The sequence below is a fragment of the Tursiops truncatus genome, chromosome 8 (assembly GCF_011762595.2).
Source record: "Tursiops truncatus isolate mTurTru1 chromosome 8, mTurTru1.mat.Y, whole genome shotgun sequence".
NCBI classification, from domain to species: Eukaryota; Metazoa; Chordata; class Mammalia; order Artiodactyla; family Delphinidae; genus Tursiops; species Tursiops truncatus.
In genome coordinates this window covers 8,989,650-9,016,311 of record NC_047041.1, presented here as the reverse complement: position 1 = coordinate 9,016,311, position 26,662 = coordinate 8,989,650, and the positions used below count along the sequence as shown (strand labels likewise).

General features: G+C 41.3%; 1 protein-coding gene and 1 long non-coding RNA gene across 12 annotated transcripts in view; one reads left to right on the top strand and one right to left on the bottom strand.

The window, feature by feature from the left end:
* Positions 1-6,886, top strand: part of CCDC15 (coiled-coil domain containing 15) — an 86,925-nt gene extending 80,039 nt beyond the window's left edge. For 9 of the 11 annotated variants that reach the window (XM_073808020.1, XM_073808023.1, XM_073808027.1 and 6 more), the window contains 3 exons: positions 3,880-4,047; positions 4,369-4,517; positions 5,739-6,886. In XM_073808020.1, coding sequence (XP_073664121.1) covers positions 3,880-4,047; positions 4,369-4,517; positions 5,739-5,860 — 439 coding nt within the window. In that variant the 3' untranslated portion in view covers positions 5,861-6,886. The remainder of the gene's footprint in view (positions 1-3,879; positions 4,048-4,368; positions 4,518-5,738) is intronic. The other 2 variants (XR_012333275.1, XM_073808026.1) reach the window with 2 other exon arrangements.
* On the bottom strand, positions 6,447-26,662 carry LOC141279303 (uncharacterized). The gene is made up of 2 exons (XR_012333279.1): positions 22,778-26,662; positions 6,447-18,810 (listed from the first exon to the last, which is right to left on the bottom strand). It is a non-coding gene; the product is annotated as an uncharacterized lncRNA (long non-coding RNA).

Here is a 26,662-nt window from a genome sequence, read left to right as displayed (position 1 = left end):
CGGACTCTCAACCAATGCGCCACCAGGGAAGCCCTAAACAGAACTTTTATATGCACTGGGAAACCAAAAAATTCATGTGACTTGCTTTATTGCAGTATTCCCTTTCCTACAGTGGCCTGGAACCAAACCTGCAGTATCTCTGGGTTATGCCTGTACTAGGGATGAATTCTTTCAGTTTTTGTATGTCTAAAAACAACTTTGTTTCATTTTTTCCCCCTCCATGTGTTCATTTATATATTTATGTGACATGCCTTTTTTTTGGTGGTATAAAACACATAATGTAAAATTTACCATTGTAACCATTTTCAAGTGTACAGTTCAGTAGTGTTAATAAATAAACATATTCACATTGCTGTGAATGTGGTATGAGGTGATACCTCATTGAGATTTTGGTTTGCATTTTCCTAAAGATTAGTGATATTGAGCATCTTTTCATGTTTGTTGGTCATTTATAGATCATCTTTGGAGAAATGTCTATTCAAGTCCTTTACCCATTTTTAATTGGATTGACTGCTTTTTTGTGTTCCTCTTAATTTTTTGGATTTTTCCCCTGTGGTTTATTTTGGATGATTTATATCATTATGCTTTCAGATTTTGTTCTGCAGCATTTAATCTCCTGGTAATCCCATCCAGTGTATTTTTAATAAATAATTTATTTTTGTAGAGCAGTTTAGATTCACAGCAAATTTGAGAGGAAGGTAGAGCAATTTCCCATATGTACTCCCTGTCCCCTGACATTCAGAGCCTCCCCCATTATCAACATCCTCCCTCCGCCCCCGCCCCTCCGGTGTGGTACATTTGTTAACAAGTGATAAGCCTACATTGACACATCGTTATCGCCCAAAGTTTATAGTTTACATTAGGGATCACTCTTGGTGTTGTACATTTATGGGTTTGGGCAAATGTGTAATGACATGTATCCATCATTATAGTATCACACAGAATAGTTTTACTACTCTAAAAGTCCTTTATGCTCTGCCTTTTCACCCTTCTTTCCTTCCCTCCCTCCAACCCCAGCTTCTGGCAACCACTTTCTCCATTGTTTTACTATTTCCAGAATGTCATATGGTTGGAATCATACAGTATGTAGCTTTTTGAGATTGGCTTCTTTCACTTAGTAATATGCATTTATGTGCAATGTCTCTTCATGGCTTGATAGCTCATTTCTTTTCAGTACTGAATAATATTTCATTGTCTGGATGTACAACAGTTTATATATCCATTCACTTACTGAAGGACATCTTGGTTTCTTCCAAGATTTGGCAATTATAAGTAAAGCTACTTTAGGGCTTCCCTGGTGGCGCAGTGGTTAAGAATCTTCCTGCCAATGCAAGGGACACAGGTTCGAGCCCTGGCCAGGGAATATCCCACATGCCGCGGAGCCACTAAGCCTGTGCGCCACAACTACTGAGCCTGAGCTCTAGAGCCCTCAAGCCACAACTACTGAGACCATGTGCCACAACTACTGAAGCCTGCGCACCTAGAGCCCGTGCTCTGCAACAGGAGAAGCCACGGCAGTGAGAAGCCCGCACACCGCCAACGAAGAGTAGCCCCTGCTCACTGCAAGTAGAGACAGCCTGCACACAGCAACAAAGACCCAACACAGGGCTTCCCTGGTGGCGCAGTGGTTGAGAGTCCGCCTGCCGATGCAGGGGACACGGGTTCGTGCCCCGGTTCGGGAAGATCCCACATGCCGCGGAGCGGCTGGGCCCGTGAGCCATGGCCGCTGAGCCTGCACGTACGGAGCCTGTGCTCCGCAATGGGAGAGGCCACAACAGTGCGAGGCCCGTGTACAGCAAAAAAAAAAAAAAAAAAGACCCAACACAGCCATAAATAAATAAATAAATAAATAAATAAATAACCATGTGCAGGTTTTGTGTGGGTGTAAGTTTTCAATTCCTTTGAGTAAATACCAAGGAGTATGATTGCTGGATTATATGGTATTGGATTTTGTCAAATGCTTTTTCTGTATCTATTTATAGGATCTTGTGATTTTTCTTATTTAGCTTATTGACGTGATCTATTGCATTAATTGATCTTTTTCATGTTGAACCAGGCTTGCTTTCTTGGCATAAATTCCACTTGGCTGTGGAATGTAATATATGTACATCATTGGATTTGACTTGCTAATATTTTTGAGGATTTCTGCCTCTTGTTCATGAGAGATATTTGTTGTAGTTTTCTTGTAATATCTTTGTCAGGTTTTGGTATTAGAGTAATGCTGACCTCATAGAATGAGTTAAGAAATATTCTTTCAGTTTCTGCCCACTGAAAGAGATTGAAGAGATTTGGTATAATTTCTTCCTTAATTGTTTGGTGAACCCATCTGGGCCTAGTGCTTTCTGTTTTGGAAGGTTACCTATTATTAATTCCATTTCTTTAATATATAAGCTTATTCTCCAATGTATTTTTCATCTCAGAAATTGTAGTTTTCATCTCAAGAAGTTGATTTCAGCCTTTTTAGTCTAAACTTTTTGAACATATAGGATATAGTTGTACTATCTGTTTTAATGTCCTTCTGTGCTAATTCTAATAACTGTCCATTCTAAGTTGATTTTGATTCATTGATTATTCTCTTCATTATGAGTTGTATTTTCCTGCCTCTTTGCATCTTATCTTTTTTTTTTTTGCGTTACGTGGGCCTCTCACTGTTGTGGTCTCTCCCATTGCGGAGCCCAGGCTCCGGACGCGCAGGCCCAGCAGCCATGGCTTATGGGCCCAGCCGCTCCGCGGCATGTGGGATCTTCCCGGACCGGGGCACGAACCCGTGTCCCCTGCATCGGCAGGCGGACTCTCAACCACTGCGCCACCAGGGAAGCCCTGCTTCTTATCTTTGATTAGATGTCCAACATTGTGAATTTACCTTGTTGGTTACTGGATATCTTTGTATTCTCATAAATTTTCCTGAGCTTTGTTTTGGGATGCAGTTAAGTTACTTTGGGGCTTTGCTTTTACAATGTTGGGTGTGTCTGGAGCAGTGCTCAGTCTAGGACTAATCATTATTTCCCACTACTGAGGTAAAATCTTTCTGAGAACTTTACCCAATGTCCTGTGCATTATGAGTTTTTCAAGTCTTGACTGGTGGGAACAGGCTCTCTATTCTGTGCTCTGTGTGAGCACAGAACACTGTTCGCTGTTATTCTTTCAGATGGTCCTGACCCTGGCCCCAAATCATTTCCTCGCATACATGCACAGTGCTCTGCTGTGTATTAGAAGGAGACCCTCTGCAGATCTCTAGGGTTCTCTCTCTGAGCAGCTCTCTCTCCCTGGTTTTCTGTCTTAGGAACTCTAGTTGCTTTTGTGTCCCTGGACTCAGGGAGTCTACCAGGCTCCACCTCAACGCCCTGTGCTGCTGCCTCGAAACTTTCAAGGCAGTAAGCTGGGGCACCTGTAGGGCTCACTTCATTTGTTTTCCATCTGTCAAGGATCACTGTCTTTTGTTGTCTAATATGTAGTGTCTTAAAAACCATTGTTTTTTTGTATTTGGTCTGGTTGATTTCTGGGTTGATTTGTTTATTTATCTATTTGGTTGTTTAAGGTGGGAGGACAAGCCCAGTCCCTATTACTCTATTTTAGCCCAAAGCAGAAGTCCTGTCTACTTGTAGTTTTAACCTGAGAAAGTTCTTGTTTTAGAATTCTTAAAGGAAAACTCTTTTAGTAGTAACCATTGGTCATTTCCATCCAGGAGGCTATGTGTATACATGAACTACGGGATAAACCCAAATCAACCAGCAGGAGTTTTTGAGGCTTTTCTAGGGGTGTTAAACTGCTTTCCTGACTCCCCTGTTTCTGGGAATTTCTTGAGTTATTTGGATCTAGAAGCTAATTCTAAATAATGATTTTATGAAATTCCTAACCACGTTATGATTTTATCCTCAGAATTAAGAAAAAGAAAGAGCAGCAACGTTATGCTGAAGAGCAGAGGATATTAAGAATGAACTTTCATGAAGAGCCATATTCAGGGGAGAAGATGAGTGAGATGCTAGCCCAGCTCCAACTTGAGGAAGGAGCCAGAGAAAAACAACAGAAAGAAAAGGAACACCAAAGGTACTTTGAAAAGTTCTGTGTGAAATTTTGGCTCTAGAGGAAACTTGTTAGGAAGTCAGTGTTCTCATTTTCCTTACAGAAGAGTTGACTGTGTCTTCTCATACTTTGGGGAGTACAGAACTTCATCACATTTCTTGATTGCCTAATACCTCTCTGGAATCGCACTACGTTTTTCCTAGTGCTGCTTCCCAGGACCAAGAGGAAGAGTTGAGGCACAGAGATATGAAATAGTTTAACAGTTAAAGCTGGTAGTAAAATAAGGACTTATACTCATTCTCTTCCTAGTGGTTCACTTTGCCTGGTCATACTGTATTTTTATAGATATGTAGAAGCTTTAAGAGCCCAGATCCAGGAGAAAATGCAGCTGTATAATATTACTTTACCTGCACTATGCTGCTGTGGTCCTGATTTTTGGGATGCTCATCCTGATACCTGTGCCAACAATTGTATTTTCTATAAAAACCACAAAGGTAAGTCTCTTAAAGGAATGGTTGGGGCCTGGTGGCAGTTAAGAAAACAACAACAGTAAAAGTAGTGATTGTAGTAATTTAGCATTTATTGACTAAGGGCTTACTATATATCAGAGACTATTCTACCCCCTTTGCAAAACAACTGTGAGGCAATAAAAATAACTATAGTGAGTTATATTTCTCTTTGAGATCTGTTATCTTCTTGTCTCCATTTATGCTGGGGAAATATTTCTAGCTCACTCCACAGTAGTGAGACTAGGGTTTCAGGTCCTCCTGTAAATGAAGAATATTAGAGCTTGCCTCTTACGGCCATCTAAGTTAGGCCTTATCTAACATAGACTTATTATTTATCTTCACATATATATATATTATTTATAATGTGTAGATATCCACATTAGACTTTCAGTTCTGCTAAGGATCACTGAGGGAAATGAGGACCAATATAAACTCTACCTTTAACAGGGATCCCAGCTAGAGAAGATGAGTCATTCCTGCTGTGACTAGTATTTCTGTTTCCTGTCCATTCTTAAATATATTGATTTACATACTGTAGAGATTATATAGGCTTCATACACACACTGAACGTACTGCAAGTATTTGTATTCCTGCTGCCCTGTGATAAGAGTTCCTTATCAGTCCTGTGAGTTATATTTTAAAAACACAAATCTGATCATGCCATTCCCCTATCATCAAACCCGTAGGACTTACCATTACAGTACAAAATACATGTCATACTTGGCATATTTTCTCTCTGGCTCCGGGCAACACTCCAGCCTTATCGAACTTGCTACTGCCAGGACATGCCACATTTTTTTATACCTTTGCACCCCACACACTCATTTCTTTGCCTAGGATGCCTTCTTTCCTTTATTTTTATTAATCTTTCAAGACCATCTTAAATGTTACCACTTCTGGAAATCTTTTCCATCCTCTCCTAGTTTTTCTTTCATTCCACACTTCATTCTGTGATGACATTTTGTATATGCCTCTGGTCTGGAAATATTACACTGCAATTTAATTTTTGTGTCCATCCTCTCCCTTATCTTTTCTGTAATCACAGAGTACTTGGCATGTGGTAAGTACTCAATAAATATTTATTCAGTGAATGGGTTAAAGTTAATTCCTATGAGACTGGGCAGAGAAACAGTACTAATAGAAAAAGGTTGGGAGAATTGTTTAGAATCTGACTTCATTCACCACTGTTCAAATCTTTATTTGCAGCATATACCCGGGCACTATATTCAGTCATCAATTCCTGTGATATCCCTGAAGGGAACTCAACTCTTCGAGTCGCCATTCATAATTTTGCTTCTGCACACAGACGGACTTTGAAAAATCTGTAATAAGAATCTGAAATCAACTTAGTATTTCAACCTTCATTTAAAGTCAACCCTGAGAGATTATTTACAAAAAGCCGTTAAAGTTTATAAGATGTGTAATCTGAAAAGAAAGACTGTTCCACATAATAACAGCTATCACTATAATTAGATCATGACCATTGTTTCACTCTGTGCTTGGCACCAAGGTTGAAAGTTGGCTTCCAAACTTGTCTCTTTGCTGTAAACCACATGGACCACGTTGCTTTAAAAATGATCAGTCAGACTGGTAAGGTTTCTCTCACTTTGCTCCGCTCTGATCAGAAGAGATTATTAGAAATCTTTGAGATTATCTCATTTATTGTCTTTCTATATCTGTACTTTGAGTCTTGACAAAATTGAAAATGTCTGGATGAAGCAAAAGAGAAGATGATGAAATGAGTTTCTGAGCCTCAGTGGCCATCTGTTTTGCTGTTAACTTTTCTAGTTGTATATAACAATTAGAGATGAGAACAATCTGAATTTGATGTATGTTTTCTTTTCTCAAAAATTTTTCTCTCCTGTTTTTTAATTTATTCCCTCTTTCCCCATTTGGTGACAATGGACATAGGACTTCTTAATTTTTTTTTTTTTTTTTTTTTATGCAGTACACAGGCCTCTCACTGTTGTGGCCTCTCCCCATGCGGAGCACAGGCTCCGGACGCGCAGGCTCAGCGGCCACGGCTCACGGGCCCAGCCACTCCGTGGCATGTGGGATCTTCCCGGACCGGGGCACGAACCCGCGTCCCCTGCGTCGGCAGGCGGACTCTCAACCACTGCGCCACCAGGGAAGCCCAGGACTTCTTAATTTTATAATTTTTATTGCAAAAAAGAGAAAGGCAAATAAACTCTGTCTTTTGGGCATCTTTTATGTGAAATAATTGTGAGTGACATTTCAAAAAGTGAATCTGAAGTCAAAGTGAATAAAGTTCTACCTTATTTCCCTATCTTTAAAAAAATCTGGTGAATGCCATACCTACAGAGCAGATGAAATAAAAATTGCTATAGTTAGTATGAATTTGTTATTTCTTCACAGTGTTTCTTGACACAAAATATGAAAAGGTTTAATATTGTGAATTAAAGATAGGTACTGACATTTTCTTTTTCCTATGTCTTCTAATGGTCAGTGTTAAAAAAGCACTTAGGTTATGTCTCAAAAAACACCTAAATATCTAGCCAGGTCATTGCAAGTAAGAGTCAGAATTACCCATGTGACAAGATTGACTGGTTATTTAACCAGATTAATCATTCAGTTCCGTCAAAATCCTTATGTAACTATATCCTTGATTTAGCCTTTCTGAGTTGTATTTTTTAACAGCTTCGTTGAGATATAATTCATAGACCATTTGATTCACCCACTTGAAATGTACAATTCAGTGGTTTTTAGTATATTCTAGGCTTGTACAACTGTCACCACTAACAAATTTTAGAACACTTTTGTCACTCTAAAGAGATGCCCCTGTGATCCAACAAACCAAAATAATTGAAAGCAGGACCTTCAACAGATATCTGCACACCCATGTTCATAATGGCATTATTCACAATAGCCAAGAGGTGGAAGCAACCTGAGTTTCCAACAGCAGATGAATGAATAACCAAAATGTGGTATATACGTACAGTGGAATACTATGCAGCCCTAAAAAGGTAAGAAATCCTGTCACGTACTATAGCATGGATTAGCCTTAAGGACATGATGGTAAGTGAAGTAAGCCAGAAACAAAAAGACAAATACTGTGTGATTCCACTCATATGAGGAACCTGGAGTAGTCAAATTCATGGAGACAAAGTGGAGTGATGGTTACCAGGGTCTGGGAGGAGGGGGAAATGGGAAGTTGATTAATGAGTAGAGTTTCAGTTTTGCAAGATGAAAAAGTTCTAGAGGTCTGTTTCACAACAATGTGCATATACTTAACACTACTAAACAGTATACTTAAAAATGGTTACAATGGTAGATTTTAGATTATGTGTGGGTTTTTTTTTTTTTACCACAATTAAACTTTTTTTTTTTTTTTTTGCTGTACGCGGGCCTCTCACTGTTGTGGTCTCTCCCGTTGCAGAGCACAGGCTCCGGACGCGCAGGCTCAGCAGACATGGCTCACGGGCCCAGCCGCTCCACGGCATGTGGGATCCTCCCGGACCGGGGCACGAACCCATGTGCCCTGCATCGGCAGGCGGGCTCTCAACCACTGCACTACCAGGGAAGTCCTAAACTTTTTTTTAAATATAGAAAAGAAAAATCCCATACCCATTAGCAGTTGTTTCCCACTCCCCTGGCAATCACCAGCCCCCTTTCTATCTCTACAGATTTGTCTATTTTGGACTTTTCATATGAATGGAATCATATAATATATAGTCTTTTGTGACTGGAGTCTTTAATTTAGTATAATGTTTTTCAGATTTGTGCATGTTGTAGTGTGTATCAGTACTTCATTGCTTTTATTGCTGAATAATATTCTACTCTGTGGATGTACTGCATTTTATTTACCCATTTATCAATTGATGAACATTTGGGCTGTTTCTACTAATTAGCTATTATGAATAAGGCTGCTATGAACATTTGTTTACAAGTTTTTCTGTGGACAGACGTTTTCATTTCTCTTGGGTATATACCTAGGAGGGGATTTGCTGGGTCATATGGTAGCTGTACGTTGAACATTTTGAGGAACTGAAAACTGTTTTACAGAGTGGCTGCACCATTTTACATTCCCACCAGCTGTGTATAAGGGTTCAGATGTCTTCACAACCTCCATCCCTTGTCCTTATCTGTCTCTTTAATTATGGTCATCCTACTGGGTATGAAGTGGTATCTTGTGGATTTGATTTGCATTTTCCTGATGGCTAATGATGTTGAGCATCTTTTCATGTGCTTATTAGCCCCTGGTATATCCTATTTGGAGAGCTGTCTTTTAAGATCCTTTGCCATTTTGTAATTGTGTTATTTATCTTTTGATTATTGAGTTATGAGAGTTGTTAATATATTCTCCATAAGGTCCATTATTAGACTTATGATTTGCAAATATTTCCTGTTGTTCTGGAGATTGTCTTTTCACTTTCTTGATGGTTTACTTTGCAGGACAAAAGTTTTTAATTTTGAGGAAGTCCAATTCATCTACTTTTTCTTTTGTTGCTTTAGCCATTACTTAATCCAAGATCATAAAGATTTACTCCTGTGTGTTGTTCTAAGAGTTTTATAGTTTTAGCTCTTACACCAAGGTCTATGATCTATTTTGAGTTAATATTTGTATATAGTGTTAGATAGGGGTCTAACCTCATTCTTTTGCATGAGGATATCTAGTTGTCCCAGCGTCATTTGTTCTAAAAACTATTATTTGCCCCGCTGAATTGATGTGACACTGTTGTTACAAATCAATGGACCATTGGGACTTCCCTGGTGGTCCAGTGGTAAAGAATCCGTCTTCCAATGCAGGGGACACAGGTTTGATCCCTTGTCGGGGAACTAAGATCCCACATGCCTCAGGGCAGCTAAGCCTGCAAACCGCAACTACTGAGCTCACACCCTTCAACTAGAGAGCCCGCGTGCCACAAACTACAGAGCCCACTTGCTCTGGAGCCCGCATACCACAACTAGAGAGAGAAAAACCACACGCCACAACTAGAGAGAAGCCCTCACGCCGCAACAAAAGATCCCACATGCCACAACAAAGATCCTGTGTGCCGCAACTAAGACCCGATGCAGCCAAAAAAAAAAAAAAAAAAAATCGTTGGACCATTAATGTTAGGGTTTATTTCTGAACTCTCAGTTCTATTCCATTAATCTATATGTTTATCCTTAAACCAGTACAGTCTGTCTTGATTATTGTGGTTTTGTAGTGAGTTATGAAATCGAGAGGCATGAGTTCTCCAACTTTGTTCTTCTTTTTCAAGATTGTTTTGCTATACTGAGTCCCTTGCATTTTTTTATACAAATTTTAAGATCACCTTCCTGCAAAAAAGCTAGCTGAGATTTTGATAAGGATTGTGTTGAATCTATAGGTCAATTTGGGAGCTATTGCCATCTGATCCATGAACATGGGATGTCTTTCCACTCATTTAAGTCTTTAATTTCTTTCAACAATGTTTTGTAATTTTCAGAGCATAAAATGTGTACTTTTTTGTTAAATTTATTCCAAAGTATTTTATTCTTTTTGATGCTATTTTAAATGGATTATCTCCTTAATTTTATTTTCAGATTGTTCATCACAAGTGTATAGAAATACAATTGATTTTTGTATATCAATCTTGTATCTTGTAACCTTCCTGAATTAATTTTTTATACCTAATAGTTTTTTAGGGCATTCCTTAGGATTTTTCATCTATAAGATTTTCTCATTTGGAAATAGAGACAGTTTTACTTCTTTTCCAATCTAGATGCCTTTGATTTCTTTTTCTTGCCTAATTGCCCTGGATAGAACATCCAGTACAATGTTGAATAGGAATGATGACATTTGTGTACTGTTCCTAATCTTAGGGGGAAAGCATTTAGTCTTTCACTATTATGTGGGATGTTAGCTGTGCATTTTTCTTGGATAGGCTTTATAAGTTTAAGGAAGTTCCCTTCTATTACTAGTTTGTTGAGTGTTTTTATCATGAAAAGTTGTTGGGTTTTGTCAAGTGCTTTTTTTGCATCTATTCAGATTATCATGTATTTTTGTCATTTTTTCTATTAATAAGATGTATTATATTAATTGATTTTCAGATGTTAAAGTTTTTCACTCCTAGGATAAGTTGTATTGGTTTTTATTTGTTTCTTTGGTCTCGTCTAACGTGTTTTGATTGTTTTTTTGTTTTTTCTGCTGGTTTTGTTCTACTTTTTTAGTTTGGTTATCTGATATAGGTGAATCGACTTGTCTGACATCAAGTTAATGGTAGAATGGTGATGGGATTAGGTCTTACACAGGACCAGGGAAATTTCAAGTCTTCTTCCTCTAGGTTAAGTCTATGAATATAAATCTCACCTGAGAATGAGTATGCTTTTGTATTGTAGTTTGGTTATGTGTAGACAGTATCTAAAGGTTTATTTTTGTGGGGTTAGAGAATACTGGGATAACTAGCAGCTACCAAGGAGGAAGCCTGGGTCTCATGACCCTTAGTGATGATAGGGCAATGAATCCTGTTTGAATTGGATGAATGTGCTTTGGAAAGGAGCCTGGACTCTAAGACTTTGCCTGAATTTACACGTTTCTGAAGTCATGGTTGGGAGGACAAATTCTACAAGTTTTCTAAATTAGCAGGGACTAATAAGGAAGAAGAGGCCTGAAGATAAGATTGAGCCTAAATGAGATAGATTTTGATTTCAGGGCAAGGCGGTGAGGGACAGGATTAAAATTGGGCCCACTATTTCAAATAACGTAGGTGACAGACATTTCAAGTGAAAAACAATTGATTAAGAATGAACACTTTCCTAGATAACCGTTTCTTTTTTTGACTCTCTTCAAAGTTCCTGTAGGTTTTCCCTCACACTTACTCTCAGTTGGTGACGATGCTTTCTGTATCACTGAAAAAACAAGCAGTCAAAGGGAACTTCCCTGAGCTCCCACCGTCATATCTACCTACCTACCTGTGTGTGTTGATTCCTGTTAATATGGATGAGCTGTTTGCTCTCCTGTCTTAGGCCTACTCTGACTACTGGCTGGATCCTGTTCCCTTCTACCTACTAAAGGACATTGCCCCTGCATTTCTTCCCCTTCTCTTCTGCATCATAATTTTTCCTTGACTACTAGAGTGTTCCTATCTGTATATAAACTTGCTGTAATTTCTCCCATCTTGAAAACTAACCAAGAAAAAAAGAAAGGAGAGAGAGAGAGAAAGAAAAAGAAAGCCACCTGCTGCCTTTCTTTACCCCACATTCTCCTTCATGTACCACCAACCTTCTCTGCTTCTCTTTATAAAACTCCTTGCGTGTCTATACTTCCTGTTCCTGTTCTTATCACGTTCACTCTTGAATACATTCTAGTAAGACTATTTGCCTTTACCTCTCCAATGAAAGTGCTCTTTTCAAAGCCATCAATGTCATCCACATTGCTAAATCCAATGGTCATTCTCAGACTTTATCTGGACCTGTCATCAGAATTAAACACAATTGATCACTCTGTTTTTTTGAGGTACCTTACACATGGCTCCCACAACCCCAAAGCTTTTGAGAGTGTCCCAGGGCTCAGTCCCTGGACTTCTTTTGTATCTACACTTTCTCTTTTGGTGATCTGTTTTAGTCTTGTGGCTCGAAATATTACCTATATACTGATAACTCCCACATTTATATATCTGGTGCAGACCTCTCCCTGAAAATGCAAACTTTTAACCCTAACTGCCTACTTGACATTTCCACATCATTGGTTTCCCTCAATTTGCTCTTCCTATTGTCTCCCCCATATCAGTTAATAGTAATTCCATTTGTCTAGTTACTGAGGCCAAGAACCTTGAAGAAATCATTGACTTTCCTCTTTCTCTCTCTTTCATCTTTCATCACTTCATCAGCAAATCATGGCAACTCTACCTGCAAAATATATTTCCAGTTCACATTACTTCTACTGCAAGATGCCTGGTCCAAACCACCATCATCTCTCTCATAGATTATTTTAAGAGTTCCTAAGTAATCTCTTCTTGCACCTGTGTACTTTCTCAATACAGCAGCCAAATTTAACACATCTAAAACCAAACCTTCTGATTTCCACCCTCTGCACACACACACATTCTCTCTCTCACACACACATACACACATCCCAAACTATAAAAACATCTGTTTCTTCCTGCAGTCTTCTCCATTCTCAGCAAATGACAACACCATCCTTCTAGTTGTTCTGGCCAAAAAAGCATGGAGGCAACCTTCACTCTTGTCTTTCTTATACAGCCCACATCCAATCCTTGTTGGCTCTACCTTGAATATATATTTAAAATACAGCTATTTTTTCCATGTCTGCCCTACTACAACCCTGTTCTAAGTCACCATCATGTCTCACCCGAGTTACTGCAGTAGCCTCCTGGTTGGTTCTGTTTGTCTATTTGCCCACTATAGACTGTTCTTAGCACCACCTAAGTTCTTAGCACTTAGGACCACTTAGCAGTCCTTTCAAAAAAGTGAGATCATGTCACTCCTCTGCTCAAAGTCTCCTTTGGCTATTCATTTCATTCAGAAAAAGCCGGAGTCCTTACAGTGTCATACGAGGCCCTGTAAAATCTGGTCCCAGTTACTTCTGAGACTTTATCTCCCACTACTTTCCTCCTTGCTTGTTCTGCTGGACCTCGTTGACCTTGTATTTCGATGGATGTTCCAGGGACTCTTCTTTTTCATTAGCTCTCTGCCTGGAGACACTTGTCCCTCAGATAATGTTTGGCTCACTTTATTACCTCCGTCAAGCCTTCATTCAAGTGTATCAGAATTAAGAGGACCTTCCCTGACCACGCTGTTTTAAAATATGACCCTCCTACCCACCCCCATGCTTAGGTGCTCTGTCTCCCCTTCCCCTGCATTATTTTTCTTCATGATACTTACAGCTGTATGGCATACTATATATTTTACTTAATGTTTTATTTTCTTTCCCCACTAGATTGTATACTCCATGAGCACAGGGATTTTTGTCTGTTTTTGTTCAGTGCTCTATCTGACATGTAACAAGCTCTCAGAAAATACTTGTTAAATAGATATGCAGATTTGAATTTTTAAAATTCCAAATGCTTCTACATGATTAGTAGTTTTACCTAATGTTTTCTATCTTTAAAGGTCCTTAGACATCACTTTACTTTGTTTTTCATTCTTTAACTGTGACTGTGATTTGAGACAATTTCTCTGGGCTACAGTTTTCTCTTTCTGTAAAGAGAGTTATACTAAGGGACCTTCAATCTCCCCTGTGGCTCTAATGTTCTATGAATGTATTAATTATGTTTTATACCTTTGACCTCACCAGTTTTCCATTTCATTCGCTCTTCATGCTGAGTTGTGGACTCGTGGTACATTTGACTTGTAGATGATGCGGTAGTGTCAGACCCGTTCATCCTCTTCAACTCTGATTCCAACCCTGATCTTGTCAGAGTAGATGCGAGTTCAGTAGGTCACAATGGAATAGGAGAGCAGGGCAGGAGGATATAGCAAAGTATGGGCATGTGTCCAGCAAGAGGGCCACGATCCCAGAAGAGCTCAGCTGTTCTATTCCCCAGAGGCAACTTTATCAACTTACAGAATTCATGCCGAAAGACGGAATATACATGTGATAGAGGCAATTCCAGGATTACGGTAGTGGCGGAGAATATTCATGTACTAGTTTTTGTGCAGTAACAATCACAAAGCTGGCACGTGATGTATTTTCCTAGGCAGTTCTACCTAAAACGGCTTGCTCTAATGAACTCTGTGGCTTCTCCCTGGCATTGTTCCAGTGTATTACTGGTAACTGTCCAATATTACTTACCCTTATCTTTTAGCCCTTTTATTATGGGCAGGAATGAGATTATCAGTAACTTTATTGACTACCCACTGGGTGCAGAGGCTAGAAACTGCTGCTTTCACATCTTCCAACAATTTAAGATCTGATAGGTAGCAGGTATTACTCTTCTGTTTGCTTCCTTAGATGCTGGTTTTGGAAGCAAACTATTCCTTTAGTTTCACTTTAAGTGTAGTGAGCATAGTTTGCTTTTGTGTCCCATCTTGGGCATTTTCCCATGCTTCTCCGAAAAGAAGACTTGGCAGATTGGATATATTATAGAGAGAGATAAAAGCAGATGTTCTCCTGGCATGCTAGGCCCCTTCCACTGAGCAAAAGACTTTGAATATGCTGACTTTGGTTTTTAAAGGTCTCTTAAGGTAGAAATGAATGGTCCATGTCTGGTCTTGCTCCCAGTATTACTGACCACTATTAGAGGGGTGTGCCAAAGAGAAGTCAAGTCAATTCCTTTCGATTAAGACAGTTTGGTGTTGTACTTACTGCACGAGTCATCATCCCTTCCAGGCCCCAAGATGAGATCACCCTTGGTAAACGTTTTACTCAATTCTTGTCTTAGGTTCCTCCCCCTGCCTCAAAACACCTACGGAAATCATTATACGGAATCCACTGTATATAATAAATTAACTTCTCTCCGGTTCACTTGAAACCAAGTGCCCCTAAAACCGAGTTCCCCTGCCGAGTTTGTGATTAACCTCTTTATCTAAAACTTGATTTCCTTTCTGGTCCTGCCCCTGGTCCCCTCACACTTGAGGAGTATCAAAGAAAAGAGGGGATTGAAAGTAAGCAGCACCCTGTGGGGTCCTGCCAGGTACAAAAGTCCCTCTGTGTCCCCCATTTCTCGTTTGCGGAAAAAGGCTTTAGTCTCCTAAGGCTTCCCTGAGTTCCAATGAGCAGACTCAAGAAGTTGCTAATTAGGGAAGTGAGGGAAGGCAGGAACAAAGGAAAAGCAGTCAAGAAACAATAGTTCAGCAACAAAACGGAGTCCGAGTTCCTCATTGTGGATACACATTACAACCTGACACATGTTTTTGAGTTGTTCTGCGGGAGCTAAGACCGCCCTCCCACCCATGGGGACTAAATGCTGAACACGAGCACGTAGACCCCAGACTGGTTGGAACCAGAAGGTTGATGATAAAGATTCCTGAAACATCACCCTTTTACCTTACACACCAATCAGAAGAAAGCCCATGAGCTGATCACACACCCTGCAACCTCCACCCCTGATGTTGCCTTGAAAACCCTTCCCTGAAAGCCATCAGGGAATTCAGGTCTTTTGAGCACGAGCCACGCCATACTCCTTGCTTTGCACCCTACAAATAAACGCTGGAATTTCCTTCATCACAAAGCAGTGTTAGTAAGTTGGCTCTGCTGCACGGCGGGCAAGTAAGACCCAAGTTCAATTCAGTTACACACTTAGAACGGCACTAGCTGTGTACCATCCTTGGGAGAATTGAGAAAATAGCCCCTCAAATCATTTTCTGTGTTTTCTAGTTTAGATGAAAACAATACGTAAAGAGAAAAGCCATGAGGATTCCATTTATAGGAAGGAGAGAGAGGGAAACAAATTATACCATGAGAAAGCAGAAATCCAGAGGATAGGTCATTCTGTAGGAAAACAAAACTTCCTTCAACAAGTTAATGGCTTGAATTTTAAAAATGGGGAGGTGGCTCTAGATTTAGACAGATTTAAAGAGATTACAAACCTCAAATATAATGTATGGACCTTGTTTGGATCCTGATATGAAAAATTAAAAAAACAGTCCGAAAAATGTGTGTTTGAAGCAATTTTGAACAGAGTCTGAGCTGTTCATTGTGTTAGGTATAACAATGGCATTATAGTTATATAAGAAAATATCTATACAGGGATGGATACTGAAGTACACAGGGATGAAATAAAATTATGTTTGAGATTTACTTTAAAATAATTCAACAAAATGAGACAAGAGAGGTAGATGAAGTAAGTGTAGCGAAAGTTTAATAATAGTGAATCTCAGTGACAGGTATATTGGGGTTTCATTATGCTATTCACTCTGCTTTTGTGTATGTTTGAATTTTTTTTTTAAGCAATTTACTTAAAAAAAAAAAAACACCTTGGGCCTGAAATAAACTTGTTAGCATTATGAATGTCCTTCCCTTCCTTTCTCCTTCCCTTCCCCCTCTCCCAATAATAGGAGGTTTAGGTAGGAAAGTAATATCCCTTAGCTGTGGGACTTCTGACATGATAGTTATTATCAGGTGGTGATTAGAACCTAGAGGCTGCAGCATTCTGTGGTCTTTCTATAAGAAAGACTGGGCACCTAGTCTCCTGGTTTTATTATCTGGTGAATACCAGGCATATAAAATTTGAGAAGTTCAGGGATGAAAGACCATGGAAAACAGGGTAGAAATTACAAAAAACCAAAATGGTAATTTAGTAAAAGAAGCTTTGAAATCTTGGGGTGAATATTTATGTGGTTTAAGTTAGGGATGGGAAAAGTCATTTAGATTTCTATCTTCCCTCTGAATAGAATCTTCTAGAGATTAAAACATTGTTTTTTGCTGTCAAAGCTCTTTCTTGCTCTGTCTTCAAAGGCCCTACTGCTGTGGGATAGTTTGTGCAGTGGTTAAGGTCACAGTCACAGGTTAAATTCTGATTGTACCACAAATCAGCTGTGTGAGCTTAAGCAAGTTACTTGAATTCTCTGTGTCTCAGTTTCTTTTTCTTTTTTTTTTTTAACATCTTTACTGGAGTATAATTGCTTTACAATGCTGTGTTAGTTTGTGCCTCAGTTTCATCATCTGCAAAATGGGAATAATAATAGTACCTACTTCATAGAGTTGTTGTGAGAATTCGATGAGATAGTTCAAACATTTCATTTGCCCTTTCGTATTAATGCCTAAGAGAAAAGGTTTTCTAAGTCCCTAGGTCATGATGACATTTACATTTGATTTGCATTTGGGTATTTGATTTTGTTCATTGTTCCATCCTACTCTGAGCCGTCTTACCACTAAAGCCAGATTTTTTTTTTTTTAAGGTGGAGAATCAAGGAAAGAGACTTTGCCTAGTTGCCAAATGCATGGGTGTGTTGTTTAAATTGTAGATTAGCACGTCTCCTTTATTGCTCATCCAGAGGGTGAAATGATGCCTATCTTCAAGTCCTTCCTGGCTTAAAACTGTAGGTACCCTCACCTGACAGGTTCAGCTACAGGAGGAACATGTCTTACCCTGTTTTCCCAGGGGGACTCTGTGTTTTCTCTAAGGAGTTCAAAGCAATTGCTACAGAGCTGAGCAATACATCTTTTCCTGTCACTATTGGGACATTATATCCTACGCATGAAACCTGACTGACTGTCATACAGCTCGGTCTTTTAGGGTTCAGCCTCAGGAGCCTTTTTCCACATAAGGTAACTCCTTGTTCTTCCCTTACAAGTGACTTGGCTCAGGGATGGTAGATGAGGGCCTTTCTCCCTGTGACCCCTGCTCTGTAAAAAACAAACAACAAAAACAAACAACAACAAAAACCAAAAACCCGGAAACAGAGCTGGGAGTGGGAGGGGGAACCACATAGACATAAAGCAAGAAACAGGCTGGGGGCTTCCTTGGTGGCGCAGTGGTTGAGAGTCCGCCTGCCGATGCAGGGCACACAGGTTCGCGCCCCGGTCCGGGAGAATCCCACGTGCCGCGGAGCAGCTGGGCCCGTGAGCCATGGCCCCTGAGCCTGCGCGTCTGGAGCCTGTGCTGCGCAATGGGAGAGGCCACAACAGTGAGAAGCCCACGAACCGAAAAAAAAAAAAAAAAAAAAACAGGCTGAGACTGAAATTAACAATGGAGGATCAAGGGAAAAGAGAGTTTGAAGTAGAACGGGATTGGAGCTTGAGCCAACACAATCGGAAGTTTGGCTAGGCATGGGTTTCTGAAAACTGTGGAGGTGTTTGTTATTAGTCTAGGAGACTAATATAGTGTAAGTGGCTTATACTGTAGTGTCTGTAGTAGGTCAGTCTACAGTAGGTATAGACTTACACACAGTGGCTTACGCTGGAAAATCCATTCATGAAGGAATGTCATCAGGCACAGATAAACAGTGATAGCTGGAGACTTAGTTAATGCTCTACTAAATATGTGTTTTCTTTGTATTACATTTTCTGAACTCCATACCTACCTCTTCCTCTTCACCACTGGCAAAATGGAAATGTTTGGATTAATAGCCATTAATGAAACTTAATTTGACTCCAGGAGTAAGATGCAATTAGATCCATACAACCCTACACCTGGCCTGCCAGGCGGCACAGGGTAGGGAATTCGTCTAGGCTGTGGTATAGTTCTATCTGACATAGAGGAAATAGGCTGTGATGCTCATTTCAAGACACCCTGCTTTGAATTGATGAGCCAGTTATCCCAGTTTCATCATACCTCGTGCTTCTGTGCTTGCCAGGAGTCCTTCATCAGCTAGCGTTGGGACTGTAAGCCTTGCCAGGTCAGATATACAGGGAGATTCCCTGGGACTGGTTCCAAACTGGGTATTGCTCCTGTGTGAATATCACAGGACTGAGTCTGGCCTCTTCTTGGGACTGTAGGGTGCTGGGTGCAGGCTAATAACATTTGGGTCAGGAGAGCCCCTTAGGATTAATAGGCCTTTTGTTTGCCTGAAATTGTCCTTCCAGTTCTCAGTCTTAAAATTTTACTCACCCTTAAGGCAAAGGATTACTGCCACCCGCTCTATGAAAAGCTATCTGATTTCTCTCAATCAGAAGGAATTCTTCCTCCTGCCCAGCCATAGTATCCCACTTGTATGCAGTACATATTTTTTCTGCCTTACATGATAATTGTTTACATACATTAAAAGACAGTTTTCAGAAAAAAGTAAACTCATGACTTTCATACAGATATTAAAATGAACATGTTGATATTAAAGTGAGCATGTGTTAGACTTAAACCCCTAAGGAAAATAAGCAGCTGTTATAACTGGTTCCAAGAAAAGGCAAAAGAAAAAAAAAATACTCATATTTATATGAATAAAGGAACGTTGTGAAAGTTCAAATGGAGACAAAACTGATTTTCTTCTATAGTTATTTAAAATTTGCAGAATTGTAAATTAGATCAACTATCGGCTAAAATCAGATAACCCGGAGGGGAGTCCTCTAGCCAATGTGTAATTTTCCACCGAAGCATAAAATGTTTTCTACAGCTTCCTTTGTTTTGATCCAAAATAGTCTCCAAGAAAGGCTATTCTTGATCACAACCTAAGGCTGGTCTCATTAGATTGGGTCTAATTATTCATATAGGTGCAGCAAGAGTGTTAATTTAGGATCCAGGTCTTCTTAAGTTTGCTTTACTGGAAGCTTTTATAAGGAATTTCAGATTTGATTTTTTAAATATTTGTTAATTAACCAGACCGAATGTTTATTCATAGTTCATCTGTTTTCAACCTGATTGTATTTGTTAATTTTGAGGCTTGTGTGTGTATGTCTTAAACCTGCTACCGTGCAATAAATAGACGAGGACTTTATAAGACTTGAAGGACTTGACAAAGTCACACAAGGAGTTTGAAAGAAACTGATGAATTTTCTGTTTTGCTTTTTTTTCCCCTAGAGATGCCTGGGCATATGCCCGTCTCTCTGGCTGAAACTCTGTCATTATAAACTGGAAAGAACCTGTACAAATTCATGAGTAGGGGTGGGGGGGAAAGGTTTAGAAATAGGGCTCAGTCAATAGAAATTACTAGAAGCATACGGTGAGCATTTAGATGATCTTGAATTCAGAAGAAGGGAAGACTTGGATCTAAGTTAGGGTTAGGACTAGGTTTAGGTCTCTCTCCCAGGAATTTCAGTCTCGAGCTCAGTTCCTGTATCTTGCAGCCTGCCTGTCCTTCACATATTTTACAAGGAATACCAACAGCACACTAAGCCAGGGATCTGAGACCAGCGCAAAAGAGTTTTGTGGAGAAATTATAGGGTGAAGGTATTGTTGGGCCAAAGGAGATATAAGAGAGTTTTTCCAGATCTGGGGCCTGCCTTTGCTGCCATGGACACCGAAGGGTAGCAAGAACATCTCCAGTTTATATAGTGCGGCACTAGTTTGTTTATCCAGAACTTCTTTAATCTGACTAGTAAACTTCTCCCTATAAAAGACCTTCCCATTCTTGTCTGTGAAAAGCATCACAGTTCTTTGAAGTCACATGCTTCTCATTTCTAAATCCACTTTCCAATTTTCCTTTGTCCAACCTGTTCTCCCTGTTTCATTCCTCTTGCTTTACAGTGGTGCAGTAAAACTGTGCTCCCAACTGTAGATACAAGAGAGCAGCAGTGAAAGGCAGGGAGGCATGTCCACAGTCACCCCAGGGGCTGAGAAGGAATCTGATCTTATGGAGTGGCCCTGGGGAGAGCTGGTATCTTATCTTTCCGCCACCACCATTATGTGATTCAGAACATGCCTGTTTTCTTCTATAAGCTTAAATTTTCTTGTCTTTGGAATGGGGAGGAGTATTATCTCCTAGCCATAAAGTGGTACAGAAGAAGGTGTTAGATAAAAGCAGAGGTGGAATAACTTGGAATCAAGGGAATAATGCTGAAACCTGTACTCATGAAGGCAAGTTAGATGTTAACTTGAATTAGCATGGATAGCTGACCTTGCCACTCCACAGCATATTCCGAAAAGAAAAGATTTATATTAAAAGGTAAATTTGTACCATCCCCTGTTTCAAGAATTAGCAAACTGAGAACTACTAGGAAGAACTAAAAAGTTGACAAAGAGCTCCTTTTTTTTTCCACTTTTTAAAAAACTTTTTTAAAAACAATGATATATATACAGGAAGTTGCAAAAATAATTCAGGGAGGAAACTTTACCCAGTTTCTCCTATAGCTATAGCACAATATCCAAAGCAGAAAGTTGGCATTGGTACAGAATATATGTATGGCTCTCTGTGTGCCATTTCCACATGTGTTGATTCATATAAACACCACCGTGATCAAGATACAAAACTATTCCATCACCGCAAAGACCTCCCTCATGTTACTCCTCGAAAGTGACACTCGCACCCCTCCCTGTCCCCACATCCCTAACCCCTGGCCACCATTAAGCTCCTTGCCATCTCTATAATTTTGTCATTTCAAGGAAATGGAATCATACAGTACGTGGCCTTTTGAGACAGATTTTTTTTTCACTCAGCACAATGCCATTGAGATCCATCCAAATTGTGTGTAGTAATAATTCTTTTATTTGCTGAGTAGTATTGGGTGTACCATAACTATTCACCTGTTGAGGGACATTTTCGTTGTTTCTAGGTTTTTGCTATTATAGATGAGGCCACTACAGACATTTGTATACAGGTTTGTATGGACAGAAATTTTCATTTATGGAAGGCAACTAGTGGGCTGTATGGTGAATGTATGTTTAGTTTTTAAAGAAAGTGACAGCATGTTGGATCATGTTTTTAATCCTCTCTTCCAGGTGGGTGGTAGAAATTCAGGTTTCCTACTTGGCCTCAGTTGATACCAGTGGGGTGGTGGAGAAGGGCATCTTGCTACAGCTTGGAGAGTGGGAGATCAGGGTCCCTACTGTGCCTCCACTGACACCACCCTGCGTGAGAGGGGGAGGGGCCCTCCTTACTGCTCCCCATATGATCTCTGCTGACATCATGGGGGTGGGGTGGGGGCGTGCTCATCACCACTGGAAGGTGGCGAAAGTCCTGGCTTCCCAGAACTCGGAGTTCCCTGACACCACCCTGATGTCCTGATGGCGGGGCTGGGAGGACGCCTCATTCCAGCCAGGTGCAAATGGAAGTTGAGGCCTCCACTTTGCCTCTGCTGATAGAAGTGGGGCGGGCTGCTGTGCTCTCTGTAGTGTTTGGGCGGAGGGGCTGCCCCTTTCTTGATCCTTTACTTAGCTGGCTAGCTTTTCTTGGTGTTTTTTCCTTTCCTTTTTTGTCTGTGCTGTTGATGTTTCTGGACTGGGTGCTGGCTTCTCCAGAGCCCAGCCCAGGATAAATGAAATAAAAAGCAACCCCGACAAACCACTACTGTGTCTTTCCTCAGATCTCGAGTTTCCTAGCTAATCTTCCTTCCTCTCTCCACTTTCTCAGAATTTTCTTATGTTGCTGTACATACAATGCCCAGGGTTTTAGCACTTAGCAAGAAGAATAGGGAGAAGCGAGTCTATTCCATCTTGATCCAGAATCAGAGGTCGGCAAGGGCTTTTAAATGGCCATTTTTCCTCTAAGAACATAAATCTGATTGTGTCTCAACCCTTCTTGAAAACCTCCTTTTCATAACTCCCAACTGTCCGAAGGACAAAATCCCAACCCCTTAACATTGGCTTTGAAGGCTGTTTGCTATTTCACCACGAGTAAAAACGGTCATATCTTCAGCAACTCCTCACTGCGCATGTGTGCTCTCCAGCTACACAGAATTTTTTATGCACCATCTCTTAAATAGACCACGCTTTTTCATGCTCTGCTGTTTTGCACATGCCTGTGTCCATGCGCTCTGTTGGTCCTACCTTTCTCTTCTTCTCTACTTGGCACGCGCCCAGCTGTGCTTCACATCTGCTTCTCATATTACCTACTGTGGAGCATCTCAAGCCTCTTCCAGGGTCATCTGATCCTTTCTCAGGGCCTCCTTAGGAGGATGAACATACCTCTTTAACCTGCTTCTTGTCTGAGTCAACCTGTTCCTCTAGGGCTCTTTGAGGTGGAATTACATCCCTATACATGTCTGTCCCATTCAACTGTGACTCCTTTGAGATTAGGGGCTGTGCCTGTCTCATCCTGCCTGGCACATAGTTGGCACTCCAACAGTGTTGATTAAATGAATATATTAATGAATTGTTACTTTCAGATACTAGAGCAACCAAAACTTGTCCTCAGCTTGTGTGAACAGACTACCTGAGTCTGCCTTTTATCGTTACCTTATATTCCTTTTTATTTCTCCCCCTGAACAAAGCAACTTTGGGAGACCATAATAGTTTAACCACTTGCCCAATCTGCTCCTCCCTTCCCAAGGACTGCCTCCTTTCAGGTTGTCCGTATATATACCTGCTGCCACCCCGGTTGACTGTTTGAGAGCAGGACTGTCCCCTTGTTTGGCTGATAGTGGTCCCCAAAGCCCATTCTTCAGGCCATTATGAGCCATCAGTCCAGTCTTGCATAGACTGAAGCCCCTCCTTTTGACCAGTTGTATCAATGCTGGGGCTTTCTTTGCCAAGCCCTTCCGAAAAATTGTCTTTTATTGAGAAACAAAATCTTTTTGGATACATGGGCACCTTGCTTATTTATCTTTTGATTGTGTTGGCTGGAAGAAGTTTAAAAGCAATTCTTCTTAGCAAGAGTTCAGCATCTGATATATTTGAGATAATAATAGCTTCCTTCATTTTTATGACACTTTACTTAACCCATACATCCATCCTTGTCAAGCCCAAATTATTCCACATGTATTATCATAATGTTTACAATAACTCAGTGAGTGAAGTTATATACACACACACAGACACCCACATACATATACATTCACACACATACACACACACACACACACACACACACACACACACAGGATATTAAAGACTTTGCAGGTCAGATCTATTCTGTTACACCCATTGATACTTTTTAAGGACTCTGATCCTTCGGCGCCTATATTTTGTTCTCATTTTTAAGGGCCATCTGTTTCCATCAGTTGTAGTCAATATCTAATCCTCAAGCTGTATGTTTGCTCATGCACATATAACAATTGCTCCACTTACCAAACCTATTTAATATGGCCAGACACTTTTTATATGCATAATTTTAAATTCTTACAGCCACCTTGCAAGATCAATGTTATTATCCACATTTTACAGATGAGAGAACTGAGGTTTGGAGAAGTAGGAGAGCCAGAGCTGGCTCTGCCTCAAAACCCATGTTCTTTTCACTACACTTGGCATCTCAACCAACAGGCCTAATATGAAATTGAACCTTTAAAAGGTTGAGTAATCCCAATTTCTCCTAATATCTCAACTCCTACCCCACTAATCAAGGGTCTGGGTTCTGACTCTATCACAGAAAAAATCGTGCTATTCTCTGTTCAGTGAGACAGAAGTGGGAGAACGGAGATGTGTTCAAAGAATGATGATCGTGTGTGTGCAGGAAACGCGAGGGTTCCGCTGCCTAATGGCTTGTCCTCGTGGCGCTTGTTCTCACAGACTTTCTCAAGAATTCAGGTCCCTGGGTCCCTTTGAAAAAACCAGGGAGGACACTCGTTGCTATATCTAGAAGGACCTAAACGGATAACTGACTACCGAAAAAAGTCCCATGGATGGTCAATGAAACCTGCTAGCAATAGGAACTGGTATTTGATGGGCAAAAAGGTCATTATCTGCCGGCTCCTGTTTTCAGGTGTCTGATACTAAGGCATAGTAAGCATTTTTGACCAATTATAGGGCTACCCACAATAAGAACTAAGGCTCTCTTTCTTTAGTGTGTGATTCAGTCGCTCATCCCTTCCCTCCTTATTGCCTTCAGATACTACTGTCCACACCCTGCCAGGTACGAGGAGGTAGCATGTGAAGGGGGCCAGATAACAGGAAGGTGAGTCGAGGGCAGAGAGCTTGTGTAGCTGAGTGAAAGAAGTATCCTTCTTTGTCACTCCCCCAAGCAGCAGGAAGCGAGGATACTGTCAGGTCACACACAGGAGCAAGTGAGGAACATTGGTAGGACTGTCCCTGCTGCCATCCTGGCCCCTGAATTCACAGGAAGCCACTAGGACAAGGCAAAGACTGTCTCAGGACTGGCCCTGCTCCCAGCCACTCACTGGCACAGCATGAGTAAGAGCCATACCACCACGAGGGCGTATTCTTTATGCCTCTCTGAGGGTTCCAGCCACAGACAAGCATGGTCCCCTGAGGGGCACAAACACACCTTCTCCAGAGGGGCATGTAAAATGAGCGCTCATGCGTCTTATGCGTTGGCTTCTCTCTGTCTGGAATGGAAAGATAGACATTCCCCACTGCTGAAGTCTGGATAGCACCCCTGGAGCCCTTGCTGATATCCACGTACTCCTCCCGTGTAGCTTCAAGTGACCTCAGCTGCTTCCCTGGCTCCTCTGTATTCAACTTTCTCCTTCCCTCTAGTCCTTTGGACACAGGCAGCTCTCTTCCTGGTGATATCAGCTCATTATCCCATTTTATTTTCCACCCTTAATCTGCCTTCTTTCAGGCCTAATGTCTTTTGGGTGTTACTGACCCCAGAGCTGTCCATCATACGTTCTGGGACTGCGGGTGTCTGCTGGGATTGTCCCAGGCCAACCAGCATGGGTAGTCAGTCTTCTCAGATGGATAATGCCCACCTCCCTGACCTGTAAGAACGAAATGAATGTACGTCTGGGCACCCTGTGTGGTATAATTAAGGGCTGAGTTAGCTGCTGGTAGCTGTGCTCTTCCTCAGTGTTTCAGCTCCATAACCCAGCACAGCTTCTTCCTTCTATCCCCTGTCCCCTTTCCTTTGTAGTCGTCTACCTCCTGCCCTCTTCTGTTTGTTGCTGTCTTCATTTCTGCCACGAGACCCCTGCCCCTGACTGCCTGGCGTTACCGGAGGGTTTTACAACTCTGTTTACCTCTTTTTGCCTGATTCCGGGGCTGGTAGCGGCCAAGCGCACTCTCCTGGGTCTGAACCTGTTTGGTGTAGCCGTTACTGCCCTTCTCTGACCTTGCACTTTGGGTCTGGGCACTCCTAGGAGTGAGGGGCAGGGTGGGCTTAGGGCTGAAATCTATTTGCCCAGACAAGTTCCTAGTTTACGTTCTATTAACCATTTTATTCTCCAGGCCAATGCTTCCCTCTATAGTTAGTTCACCCTTGGGTTCATAGACAAAGATCTCACAATCACTGCTTTTTATAGGTGGAAACATACCCTGGAAATCTTCAGGCCAGAGGTCTGCAGAGCACTTTTAAGAGCACGGAACTCTGCCTCAGAGGGGCCCTTCACTATTGCATGGCTGCGGGCCTTCAGAAGGGAGAGCAGGAGTGGCCGCTGCACAGTCACCGTGGGGAGTAGAGGCGGGGCGGGGGGTATCAGTCTATCCGTGGACGAGGTGCGGTAGGGTCTTGTCTGGCTCACTGCGTAATCTGGAATCTGAGTGGGACAGAAAGTCCCTGTTGGGACACCTACGCTCCCAGGGGGCGCTGACCTCAAATCAGCGTCCTCTGGGACGCTGGCCCTCCAGCCTGCCTCAGTTTCCCGATCTGTGTCTGCGCCACAGCTAATCAGGATAGGAAGGCACTGCAGGAGCAGCTGAGGGTAGACGGGAGGTCACGCAGAGCTGACTGAATCTGGGATCGCAGCTTTCAGTTCCCCGGAGGGAAGTGAGCCGACAAGCGCAGGCCGAAGGAGAGGCCCCAGAGGCTCGGAGGGCCGC